The following is a 13,654-nucleotide window of genomic DNA, read 5'->3' as shown; positions in this document are numbered from 1 at the left end:
TTGCGTTTCTGTCAATTACGTCAGTGCTGTTCTGATGTTAGTTCTCAGGGTGCAGGGGACGCCTTCTCTAGTCACTCCCATGCCCACTTCTACAGGCCGATGGAGATAAGCATACATTCTTCTGTCTGATAAAACCCTATGTACTGCTTTTCCTTTGAATCACAACCTCACCCCTGGTTTTCCTCAGCCTCATCACCAAAAGCTGTAGAAACAACTAACCTTCAAGGAGTCGACCAGATCTTCCACCAGAAAGAGACGGATGATGAGCTTCAGGGCCCGGTTGACGTGCACCAGGGCGGCATTGACGTAATTATGGAAAGCTTCTGAGGACAGAGTGATGTCCACATCCAGGTAGGCTCTTCCGGGAGAAGAAACGACAGTCACACATTGGACCAGGAAGGAAAGGATCTCTTTGTTAGCAGGGCGATAGGGCGATTCTTCAGAGTGAAAGCCCCCAAGGATGCCTTTTAAAAACCTGTAGGGGCATTTTTTGCTGTCCTGGGAGGGGTGGGGGCACCACTGTCATCTAGTGGGCAGAGGCAAAGACGCCAGATGCCTGCAAAGGATGGGACAGTCACACACGTCAAAGAACCGCCTCTCCTACGTCCTGCTTAACTTTTACTGCCCCAGAGGAAGTTCATGAAGGTGAGCCATTTATAATCATCAAGAGCCCAGAAGACAGAAAAACAAGGTTATATTTTCCCCACGGTTTTAACATATCCTGAATCTTCTAAAATTGTATTTTGTTTATGCTAAAACTATACGATGATGGTTTTCACCATTTTGGAAAATCACATCTGTATTAGAGATTACATATGTAGGTGCAAATACCTGATGTCTTTATTGTTTCTTTGGTGTAGTCATGTCCAAGCAATTAAATATTGACTGGAATACATATTATTTTATTATAAATGGCTTTCTGTTATGGCTCCTTTATATTACAATTATAATCTATTTTTGTTTATAGATATATTATCTATGAATTTCATTTCAAAGTGATAAAGGAGGAATTACAAAATATTTGTTAAAAAAGAAAAAGGAGAGGGGCTGGCCCCGTGGCTGAGTGGTTTAGTCCGCGCTCCGCTGCCGGCGGCCCAGTGTTTCATTGGTTCGAATCCTGGGCGCAGACATGGCACTGCTCATCAAACCACGCTGAGGCAGCGTCCCATATGCCACAACTAGAAGGACCCACAACGAAGAATATACAACTATGTACCGGGGGGCTTTGGGGAGAAAAAGGAAAAAATAAAACCTTAAAAAAAAAAAAAAAAGAAAGAAAAAGGAGAGTGGAGATAGTAAGTTTGATAGTGCTGAAAACTAGAGGAAAAGACGGACAGACTCAGGTTCTGTTCCCAGATGACTACAGAACTGAGACGTAACCGTGCTCACAACTTGTCCCCTCAGGCAGAACTTCCTGAGCGCCAGACCCGGGGCCGGGTGCGGGCTATCCCGGGAGAGGAGGCTGCCTTTGCCTCAAAGAGCCCACAGCCTTGCAGGAAAAACAGCAGAGTAACAGGCACATTTTTCTTTCTGATTTATTACGAAAATATTTACTACCAAACACAAAAGTTATAAAAATTAGATGTTATAATTCAAACATCTTAGCAAAACACATTTTATAAATAAATCTACAAGGGTGTCACGCAAAAGGGAAAAAAATCCTGCTGAGACATAACGACTTTGTGGGCACTCACTCATTCAACCACCATCAATTTGTTAAAACTAATTTGCAAGAACTTTTTCAAGGCCACAGGGTTTAAATCATGCCTTCTGTTTCCTCTGAGAGAAAACACAAGGACCAGAGCGACAGCTAGACAGCTGTGTGTCATGGTCCTGAGGGTCACGGCAGGGCTTCCTCCTCTGTGAGAAAAGGGTTTTAAAAAAACTGTCATTTGCTAATTTTAAATGGATTTCCATGAGGAAAACATTTGTTAAAGTTACAGCACAGCCAGAAAAGCCAGCAACTGGATTCCAGAAATGCACAACCTACTGACTTCATCAAGATCGCCAAGCCTCAATACCAAGATTTCAAAGCTGTTTGCAGATTTAACTCTAGGGGGCCCAGCGGTGTACCCGGGACCCCTCTAACTGAGCACTGCTCCAGATGCTCTGCCGCCCTGACTCTGCTCAGGAATTTAGACCGTCCTCTTGAGTCTTAAAGTGTGAGCTTCTAGTTTGTCCAAAGGTCTTGGCTCTAACTCGGTCACCTCTTCAGGCGGCCCCAAGGTTCCCAGCTGACGTTTCCTGCCACCGACCAGCCGCATTAGGCCCTGGGATTCTTGAGTGTTAGTCAGGGCTGACTTCTAGCCCTGACCAGCCTCAGCGAACTCCTTCACTAAACTGCAGAGCGTTACTCGTGATACTTCAACTCACTTGAATGGATGGCCTTCTTCTGACTTCTGTACAGCCTGGATGACAGACTTGTAGACCCTGAAGCTGATGGTGACAGAGAGAAGAGCCAGGATGAGGTAGGAAACCACACTGATGACACTGAAAGCTGCCAGGGAAAGCAGCACGATCAGCGTGGTGCCAAAGACAAACCCAGTCTTCTTCACATCTCGCCAGAAAATCAGATCGTGCACTGCCAAAGAAAAGGGAACAGAGTTACATAAACGCCCACGAGGCACAAGGCCAGGGAGGCTCGCGGCTGAGCAGCACGATGCTGCACAGAGGTCCAGGAGCACCCTCCCTAGGAGAATCTCATCAGTGGAATCACACCAGGACTGGGGTGAGCATTCACACTGCAAAGGGTTCCTCTGGCTTCCAGATAGGTTTACAGAAACTTAGGAACTTATGTTTTAGGGATGGCCACTTAAGTACAGCGGGGTAAAGTGTCACTGACTCTAAACGTTTCAGCAGAAAGGATGGTAGAGCAAGTCTGGTAAAATCTTCATGTACTGTTGACTAAATTAAGCAAACCATGCCTACAAAATAGTTGGGTCAACAGACTACAAAACCATCTAACTTAAAACGCATCAATTGGGGTGGTGGCAGAGAGAGTGGAGAATAAAAATAAACCAAGCCCTATCAGTGTTAGTCACAATGAAACACCAGTCCCTGTGTTCATCCGAAGAGAACTCAGGAAGCACTATGGGTAGGGGACCACACAGTTATCTAAACCATGACACTTCTGAAAATGAAGTATTCATAACTATTAAACTATTCATAACTGTTAGCAGACAGGTACAGACCAAGACTGCCCCAGGCAAGTGGGTTCCATGGTTGGAAAACTGGAAAGATCTAAGTTCTTCTACTTAAAGACACCTCAAAAACTGGGTGTAAGCTGCTAGCCATCTCCGCCCGGCAATGACAGTGCATTTGATTTCCACCTGTGACGGCGAACATCCACGCTCACAGCCCTGTCGCAAGTTTCTTCTTTGCTCCTTGCTTATAACGAAGAGCACGGGCTTTGGAGCTGGAGAGACATCAGTTTGAGCCCGGGTAATTTTTAGCCATATTACCTTAATTAACCTTTCTAAACCCTGTTTTCTCTAAAACAAAGAAAGTGATACCTACTCCCTGGAGTTGTTTTAAGCATTCTATCAGGCTAATGCATGCAGCATGCTGAGCACTGCAAACGACACGCAGTAAACGCTCAAATTTTAACTACAATCAAGATACGGTTTGCCTGGAAGACTGACTGACGGTTAAATGAACTCGAATCTGATTCAAGCTGAGCCACTGGCACCTAATTCTTCCCCATATTCAGCTACAGTACTCTCCTCTGAAGCCTGAGCTTGCTAGAGCCAAAGGAACCCAACCTGAAACTAAGAAAACACTCAAGAGATGCTGGTTGTACAGAAGAAATCATCACTGGCTCCGCGAGTCCGGCGATGGGATGTGACTTACTAGGAGAAAGAAGAGCTATCGCGATCCCTGATAGGAAGCCGAGGGTCCCAGACAGAGATGCTACAAAGGAGAGAAGGCAACGGAGGCCCACCTGATGGAAGAGGAACGCTGAAGAGGATGCTGCCTGTTCACGAGAGCAAACACTAAGCGGGAGAGTTCCCACAGCCAGAGTCCAGGTGCATCCACACCACGGTTCACACGGCTCCAAGAGCAATCGCAACACGGAATGCTTAGAGGACCGAGAGCAGGATCCGCACCGAGTGCTTAGTCATGGAACAAACTGATCCATGTGCCTCCTGATGGAACGCCCCGAGAGGGACGCAACATCACTTCTGGGCTATTCCTGCCAAAATCATAACCCGAGTCTAACGAGAAAACACCAGACAAACCCAGATTGAGAAACAGTTTACAAAACAACTGGCCTGTATTCTTCAAAAATATCAATGTTGTGAAAGACAAGGAAAACTGGAAGAACTTTTTCAGATTAAGAGTAAGGAGACTCGACAACAGATAGGTGCAAAGTGTGGTCATACACTGGACGCTGGATAAAGGGATAAAAATAGTTATAAAGGACATCCCTGGGACAGCTGACACCATTTGAATGGGGACTACATAATTGATACAAGTACTGTATCAATGTTAAATTTCCTAAATTTGGTAAGCGTACTGCGGCTATGTAAAAGACACACAAATTCGTGTCTGAGAGAAACACACTCCAAGTATTTAGGGGTAAAGCGGCCGGATGTTTGCAACCAGCTCGTACATGGTTCAGGAAAACACACGTATCTGGAGAGGGGGGAGGGAGTAATAAAGCGAAAGTGGACAAATGTCAACAAGTGGTGAACTAGAGCAAAGGTTACATGGGAGTTTTTTGGATTACGCTTGCAATTCTTTAAGTTTGAAATATTTGAAAGACAGAAAGAGAACAATCAAGAAAAGCTTGGAGCATAAGGCTGGGGCCCAGAGAGAAAAAGATCTTGATGCATCAGAGAAGGAAAATGGGATAAAAACACTGGCCTAAATGCAAATCTACCTTTGGGCAAGTTAGAAAAAGCCACCCTGTTCCCATGAACTCTACTGCCACCTGCTGGAAAAGAGTCATAAGAAATACTCAAAGCTACAGAGCCCACTCACGGGAACGGCCCCCCTAGGTATGCAGCACATACTTACAGAACAGTGGAGAAGGCCGTGGGCTTGGCCTTCAAATCAGCAGTAGAATTATGGTCTGGGCTGGAAGGGGGACACACCATTTAAAAGGGGGACAATGGAGGGAAAGCCAGGCAAAGACGGCTCGATACAGTAAGCCTCCGTCTGGGACGCTCCCCTCCACAACTTCCCGTGGCTGCTCCTTGACTTCATGCAGGTCCTGGTTCAGGGATTCCTCCTCAGAGACGGCCCATCCCAAGGTCCCCTCCTTTCATCACTCCCCATCTCCCCGTCCTGCTTTATCTTCCTCCCTAGCAGGTATCACTATATTTATTTACAGCGGGCTCTTCTCATCTGTTGCTGAACGCTTAAACGCCTAAGCTAACGGCCAAGAGACAGCAAAACCACGCTCTCCTGTGCTTCCCGATAACCCCTCTCCATCAAGACAAGTGTCTGCACCTGCGTCCTGCTAAGGACAGTGGGCCAAGGATCCTGAGTACACAATACCAAAGAAAGGACACTGGCATAGTCTGGAGACATGATCCTCTCTGAGTCTTGAGGAAGAGACAGGAGGATGAAACATATGAGGAAAAAGCAAGACAGTTTCAGTGTTTCTTTCATAACCAGGAAACCAAGAGGCTGCCACGGTTTGATTCCATGAAATGCTCCTTCAGTCTTCTCCTGTCATCCATCTGCTCCTACTACCTCAGCAGAGGACTTTTTAAAACAGGAAATTCCTCACTTTCAATGCGTTCTCTTTCCTTCCTTTCCCAGCCTGCTCTTCTTCCAGCAAGCTCTAATCAGATGCCTACCATGTGGCAGGCAGGTTCTAGGCACTGGGAAGAGAACCCACCAGTAAATAAGGCAAACAAGAGCCTTTCTGACACTCTGGTGGGGAAGGAGGTGATGAACAACAAACGAGCTCCCAGAGGCCTGTAAGGACACAGACCCAGTGCGCTACGATGAGGATAACGTGCATGCAGATGTGCGTGTGCGGACGGCGGTCAGGAAAAGCCTCTTTGAGGAGACGACGTTAAAGGTGAGACACGAAGGATGAGGAGCTGGTCACGCAAAAGCAGGGGAGGGTGTTCTAGGCTTGAGGACACACACACAAGGACTCTTGGCGGGGCGGGGGGCTGTCGGGCATTGCTTGGGAAAGGTCAGAAGGCCAGTGTGGATGGTATGGAGTGAGTGGGGGGAGTGTGGTGGAAGATACAGCTGCAGAGACTGGCAGGGCTGGATCATGGAGCCCTGCCTCAGAGCAGGGTAAGGAGCTCAGGGTAAGGATTTTACCTCAGGCGAAACGGTGAGTCACTAAAGGACGTCACGCAGGGGAATAACATGCTATATTCCATTTTTAAAAAAGCAGTTTTCCTGCGGTACAGAAAGTGGATTGGCGTGGGGCACGAGTGCAGGCAGGAGGGAGCGGAGTGGACAGATCTGAACCACATTTGGGGGCAGAACAGGCAGAACTTGGTGATGAACTGGATGCAGGATGTGACGGGAAGAACTGTGGATGACCCCTGGGTTTGGAGCCTGAGCAAATGGATGGATGTGGTGTCATTTACTGAGATGAGGAGGAGCAGAGTACAGAACATGTTAACTCTGGGATGGACGTCTAGAGATATCCCTTATTAAAGAAGGTGGTTAGACCTGCCAGTGTGGAGCACACAGGATAGTTCTGAGCTGGAGAAACACAACCGGAAGTGACCAGCACACAAACAACGTTTAAAGTCCTGGGGAAGGATGCGGTTCCCTAGTACTGACACGGAGGGAGGCCCAGGTCTTCATTCTGAGGTGCTCCAATATTCAGAAGTGAGTACGAGCAGGGAGCTAGCGAAGGAAACAGGAAACACCGAGTGTGGTGGGGGATAACCAGGAGGGTCCGGTCTCACAGAAGCTGACAGGAGTGCCTGGAGGAGGGCGTGGGAACTGCCTCATCCTGCCGCGCTTGAGTAAGGAAAAAAGTGACCCTGGACTTGGCAATATGGAGATGGCTGGTGATCTGAACAAAGGTGCTCAGTGGAGGGACAGGAACACGAGCAACTGGAGGGAGCTGGAGGAATTAGTGCTGAGACGTGGAGGCAGTGTGAGAAACGCCTGAGAAACACGTGAAGGGGAGCAGAGCCACGTGGAGCCAGGGAACGGTTTTTAAAGATGGGAAACACGGCAGCATGCTTACATGCAGATGCAGACAAGGAGAGGGAGCAGAAGCAGTGAAGTCCAGGAAAGGGTGGGTGGCGGTGCAGAGCCCAGGTGAAGGGGCCGCTCCTTGTCAGAGTCAGGCACAGAAGAGGACGAGGAGAGACACAGGCCCACTACAGGGCTGAAGACTGGAAGAAGAGGGGTTGCTTTCTCAATAAAAAGGAGCTGAGATCATCAGGTGGGGTCGGGGCAAGGGGGAGAAGCAGGTTTACAGAGAGAGAGAGAGAGCGAGAGAGACAGAGAGAGAGACAGAGAGAGAGGGGAAACGATTGTTTCAGAAAAGTGAGAAAATGTCTTAAAACTCTTAGAGTAAACCTTTGTGGCCTTAGGTTACGCAACGGTTTCTCAGATGTGACACCAAAAGCACGAGTGCCAAGAGAAAAAATAAACTGGACCGCATCAAAAATAAAAACCTTTGTGCTCTAAATGGTACCAAGCAAGTGACAGGAAAACTCAGAGAATGAGAAAATACCTTTGCAAATTACAGAACTGATAAGGTATTTGTGTCCAGAATATGTAAGAATATATAAAGAATTATAACAAAAAGAAAAATAGCCCAACTGAAAAATGAACAAGGAATCTGAATAGACATTTCTCCAAAGATAGACAAATGGCCAATAAGCACATAAAAACATGCTCAACATCATTAGTCATCAGGGAAACGCAAATCAAAACCACAACAAACTCACTAGGATGGTTTTAACAGAAAACAGTAACAAACACTGGCAAGGATGTGGAACTCTCATACATTCCTAGTGGGGACGAAAAATGGTGCAGCCACTTTGGAAAACAATTTGGCAACTCCTCAAAAAGTTAAACAGAATTATTATATGACCCAGCAGTTCCACTCTTAGGAAAATACCTGAGAGAAATAAAAATACATGACAACACAAAACTTGGTGTACACCAACGTTCACAGAAGCATTAATCATAATAGCCAAAAAGTAGAAACAATCCAAACTTCCACCAACTGATAGTGGACAAATAAAATGTAGTATATCCATACCATGAATTATTATTCAGTAACAAAAAGGCACGAAGTTCCAATGCCACTTGCTACAACATGAATAAAACTTGAAAATGTTAGGCTAAGTGAAAGAAGCCTATTATAAAAGACCACATATTCTATGATTCCATTTATATAAAACATCCAAAATAAAAAATCTATAGAGATAGAAAATAGATTAGTGGTCGTTTAGAGCTGTGGTGTTGGTCATGGGAAATGGGGAGTGACTGCTAACGGGTATGGGGTTTCTTTTTTGTGGGAGGACTAAAATGTCTAAAATTGGATAGTGGTGATGGTAAAAAATATTTAGCTGTACACTTTAAACAGATAAATTGTATGGTATGTGAGTTATATCTCAATAAAGACGTTAAAAAATGTGCAATTATATAGTCAGATTTCAACACTGCACTCTCAATAACTGATAGAACAAGTAGACAGAAAATCAATAAGGAGATAGAAGACTTGAATTCTATTAACCAATTTGACCTTCTTGACATTTATAGAACACTCCACATATCAGCAGAATATATATTCTTTTCAAGTACATGTGGAACATTTACCAAGATAAACCAGATCCTGGGCCATGAGACAGCCCTGATAAATTTACAAGGATTCAAGTCACTTTTATGTTTAACAGACAGATATTGGGAAAAACCCCAACATTTGTAAACTAAACAACCCATGAATTGAAGAAATCAACATGGAAATTAGAAAGTTTTTTGAATCGAATGAAAATAAAAATTCCCTAAAGCAGGACATAGTATGAAAGTGTCTATAACAGGAAAGAAGATGACAAATCAGTGATCTCAGCTTCAACCTTAAAAAACCAGAAAAAGAATAACTTGAATCCCAAGTAAACAGAAGACAGGAAATAATGAAAATCAAAGCACAAATCAATGAAAGAGGTAACAGAAAAATGAGAGAAAAATCCATGAAACCAAAATTGGTTCCTTGAGAATATCAATAAAATAAATAGAACTCTAGCTAGACTGATCAAGAAACAGTGAAAGAATACACAAATTGCCAACATCAGGAATAAGAGAGGTGACATCACTACGGATTCTACAGACACTAAAAGGATGATAAACGAATATCATGAACAATGTTATGCCAATAAATTAGACAATTTCGACAAAGTGGACAAATTCCTACAAAGACCCAAACTACCAAAACTCAAGAAATAGGTAAACCAAAAAGCCCCACATCTATTAAAGAAATAAAACTTACAGATAAAGTGCTTCCCACACAGAAACCTCCAAGCCCCCGTGGCATCACTGGGGAACTCTGCCAAACATTAAACAAGAAATCATACCAATTCTACACAAATTCTCCAGAAAAATGAAGAGAAGGTAATATTTTCCAACACACTTTATAAGGCCAGCAGTACCCTGATCCCAAAACTAGATAAAGACATTACAGGAAGAGAAAACTACAGACTAATATTGTTTATGGACACAGATGCAAAAATTCTTTTCTTTAAATTATTATTTATTATTATTTTTTTGGTGAGGAAGATTGTCCCTGAGCTAACATCTGCATCAATCTTTCTCTATTTTTTTGTATGTGGGATGCTACCACAGCATGGCTCACGAACCCCAGGTTGCCGAAGTAAAGCATTTGAACTTAACCACTACACCACTGGGCCAGCCCCAAATGCAGAAATTCTTTTTTTTTTTTTTTTTAAAGATTTTATTTCTTTTTTCCTTTTTCTCCCCAAAGCCCCCCGGTACATAGTTATATATTCTTTGTTGTGGTTCCTTCTAGTTGTGGCATGTGGGATGCTGCCTCAGCGTGGTTTGATGAGCAGTGTCATGTCCACGCCCAGGATTCGAACCAACGAAACACTGGGCCGCCTGCAGCGGAGCGCGCGAACTTAACCGCTCGGCCACGGGGCCAGCCCCAAATGCAGAAATTCTTAACGGATATTTTGCAAATCAAACCCAACAATATAGAAAAAGAATACATGATGACCAAGTGGTGTTTTTCACAAAAATGCAAGACTGGCTTAATATTTATAAATCATTTAATATAATTCACCATATTGACAAACTGAAAAAGAATAACCATATGATCTCCTCGAAAGATACAGAAAAGGTATTTAACAAAATCCAAGATCCCCTCTGATAAAACCTCTCCAGCAAACTAGATTATAGAAAGGAGTTTTCCTCAAATTGATAATGGGAATCTACAAGAAACGTCATGTTTAATGAAAGAAGGCAAGGATGTTCTCTCTCACCACGTCTATTGAACACTGTATTAGAGGTTCTGGCCACTGTAGTAAGTCAAGAAAAAGAAATAAAAGGGGGCTGGCCTGATGGTGCAGCAGTTAAGTGCGCACATTCCACTTTGGTGGCCTGGGGTTTGCTGGTTCGGATCCCGGGTGCGGACATGGCACTGCTTGGCAAGCCATGCTGTGGTAGGCGTCCCACATATAAAGGAGAGGAAGATGGGTATGGATGTTAGCTCAGGGCCAGTCTTCCGCAGCAAAAAGAGGAGGACTGGCAGCAGATGTTAGCTCAGGGCTAATCTTCCTCAAAAAAAAAGATGAAGTAAAACTGTCATTATTCACAGAGGCATGATGGCCTACGTGGAATACCTGATGGAATCTACAAAAAGCTATTAGAATAAGGTTGCAGGATACAAAATCAATTCTATTTCCATCTATTAGTATTAACCAATCAAAAATTTAATTAAAAATAGCATGAAAATATGGAATATTTAGGTATAAATCTGACAAAAGATGTTTAAGACCTGTACAGTGAAATCTATAAAATACTGCCGAGAGAAACCAACGAAGACCTAAATTAATGGAAAGCTATACTGTTTTCATGGGTTAAAAGTCTCAAAATTGCTAAGGTGTTAACTGTCCCCAAATTTATCTATAATTCTACGTAATTCCAATCAGAATCTCAGTAGGTTTTTTCCGTAGAAATGGACAAACTGATTCTAAAACTCCTATGGATAAGACCTAGAAGAGCCAAAACAACCTTGAAAAAGAACAAAGGTCAAGGACTAACACTGTCTGGTTTCAAGACATCTAAGGCTACCATTATCAAGATGGTGTAGTATTGACCTAAAGACAGACAACAGAGCAATGGAATGGTAACAAAGTCCAGAAACAGCCACGTATGTGGACAAACTATTTCTCGACAAAGTTGCAGAGATGACCCAGTGGAGAAATAAGAGTCTTTTCAACAAACGGTGTCAGAACAACTGGATGCCCATATGCAAAAAAAGAACTTTGATCAGTATCTCACATGACATGCAAAAGTTCACACAAAACGATCACAGACAAATGTAAAATCTAGTACTATGTAATTACGCGAAGAAAATCTTGTGCCCTTGGATTAGGAAACATTTCTTATATAAAACAATAAACATCTGGTACATAGAAAAAATCGACAAATTCTATTTCATCAAAATTTAAAACTTCTGCTCTTTTTGAAAGATACTGTTAAGAGAATAAAAAGATAAGCCACAGACTGGAGAAAGTATTTGAAAAAATATACTGATAAATGACTTGTTTCCAGAATATATATATATTATGTATGTATTTTCTACCACTCAAAAATAAACACAATAAAAACTCGTCAAAAATTTAAACAAACCTTTCCTCAAAGATGATACATGGATGGCAGGTAAACACGTGAAAAGATGCTCAACATCATTACTCATCAGGGAAACGCAAATTCAAACCGCAATGAGCTCCCACTATGCACCTGGTTGAACGTCTAGATTTAAAAGACCGACCACACCAAGTGTTGGCAAGGATACAGAGGAAGCGGGACTCTCACACACGCTACTCGGAATGTAAAACAATGCAAACCACTTTGAAAAACAATTTGGCAGTTTCTTACAAAGTTAAATACAACTATCCTATGATCCAGCCATTTCACTCCCCAAGTATTTACTCAAGAGAAAAGAATATATTATGTTCTATAAAGATTAGCACATGAACATTTACAGCAGCTTTATTCGCAAAATAAGCAACAGTGAAAATTAAAAATGTCAGCAAAAAGGGAAAACAAATGTCCATCAACAGATGGTATATCCATACAATAGAATACTACTCAGCAGTACACTCATCAACATGGAGGAATCTCAAAATGATTCAGCTGAGTGAAAGGAGCCAGACCAAAAAAAAGAGTACATACTCTATGATTCCATACGTATATAATTCTAGAAAACACAAAGCAATCCAGCGATAGCAAACAGATCCGTGGTCGTCTGGCAGGAGGGAGCACAACGAGGCACAGTGAAGCGCCTGTGTGATGGAGATGTTCACTACCTTGACTGTGGCGAGTTTCACAGGTGTCTACATAGGTGAAAACTTCTCAAATCGTGTATTCTAAATATGTACAATTTACTGCATATCAATTATACCCCAATAAGGTTGTCTTTTAAAAAAGTTAAATGATCACACGGTAATATTTTTGGTCTTCAAGTGTTTAACAAATTAAAAACTTGATGCGTGAGACAGAACTGGAGGCAAAGGAAGAACAATAATGTACGGTAAAACCTTTTAATTTGAAGTCTTTTACTAGGAACTCAAACTTCATAATAATCCAACTATCCCAAGCTTGTACTGTATTGTCTATAAAAGTGTCTGCTAAAATAATCAACAGTGTAAGCAACATGCCCGGGGGAAGGACTCCTTAACAGTTTCCTGATCCCTTAAACTACTCAGAAGCACCATTTTTAAACAATTTATGTATAAAATCTTATTTAAAAATGACCGACAAAGAAAACTTCACTCTAGAAATCTGGTTACTGTGTCAGAGATAAGCACCTACGGTCCTTTCATTACCAGAGATGATTACGGAAGACACAGTTAGACGCAGCTTTAGGTACAAGTGTGTGCTAAGGGATGTTTACTTTAGAGATTATCCCAGTATTCTCTTTGGAGCCCCTTCACACCTTCTGGCTTCCATTTGGCCCCAGATCCCTACCTGGTGACACACTTTATCCCCCGCTTTAGAGACAGGACAGCAAAGAACAAACTCTGCTCCAGACTGTCTCGGTTTGCACCCTCTTCCATTTACTAACCCTGTGATTTTGGGAAGACACTTAACGTCTCTGTGCCTCGGGTTCCTCATCTGTAAATGGGACAATGCAGTATCTGCTCTATCGGGATGCTGCCAAGATCAAACAGGTCAACGTGCAGAAGTGCTGAGATCAGGCAGTAATGCAACACGAGCTATTACTATTCTCACTTCACTGCCAATCCCTGCTACAAGCATAACGCAAAACTGAAGAACTAAAGTGAAAATCTAAAGAGAAGTACAGATTTTTCCCCTCTCCTTTCTGTTGCTAACAAGATACTGAGAGAGAAGATAAGGGGATTACAAGGGACCCTTTCAACCAATCAGCTCCTTCGATCTATTTTACCTATCAAGCTTCCACATAGAATTTCCTATGGAAGAAAGGCTGCGCCGTCAGCACTATGAT

The 13,654-nt window shown here is 43.0% G+C and overlaps 1 protein-coding gene across 3 annotated transcripts in view; it reads right to left on the bottom strand.

Annotated features, from left to right (window-relative positions):
• Positions 1–13,654, bottom strand: part of RTN3 (reticulon 3) — a 61,400-nt gene that overhangs the window by 5,196 nt on the left and 42,550 nt on the right. For all 3 annotated transcript variants that reach the window (XM_014844961.3, XM_070488057.1, XM_014844960.3), the window contains 2 exons: positions 2,374–2,581; positions 220–358 (listed from right to left, as the gene is read on the bottom strand). In XM_014844961.3, the coding sequence (XP_014700447.2) occupies positions 220–358; positions 2,374–2,581 (347 nt within the window). The remainder of the gene's footprint in view (positions 1–219; positions 359–2,373; positions 2,582–13,654) is intronic.

The sequence above is a fragment of the Equus asinus genome, chromosome 17, assembly GCF_041296235.1.
Source record: "Equus asinus isolate D_3611 breed Donkey chromosome 17, EquAss-T2T_v2, whole genome shotgun sequence".
NCBI classification, from domain to species: domain Eukaryota; kingdom Metazoa; phylum Chordata; class Mammalia; order Perissodactyla; family Equidae; genus Equus; species Equus asinus.
This window is presented reverse-complemented; position numbering and strand designations above follow the sequence as displayed.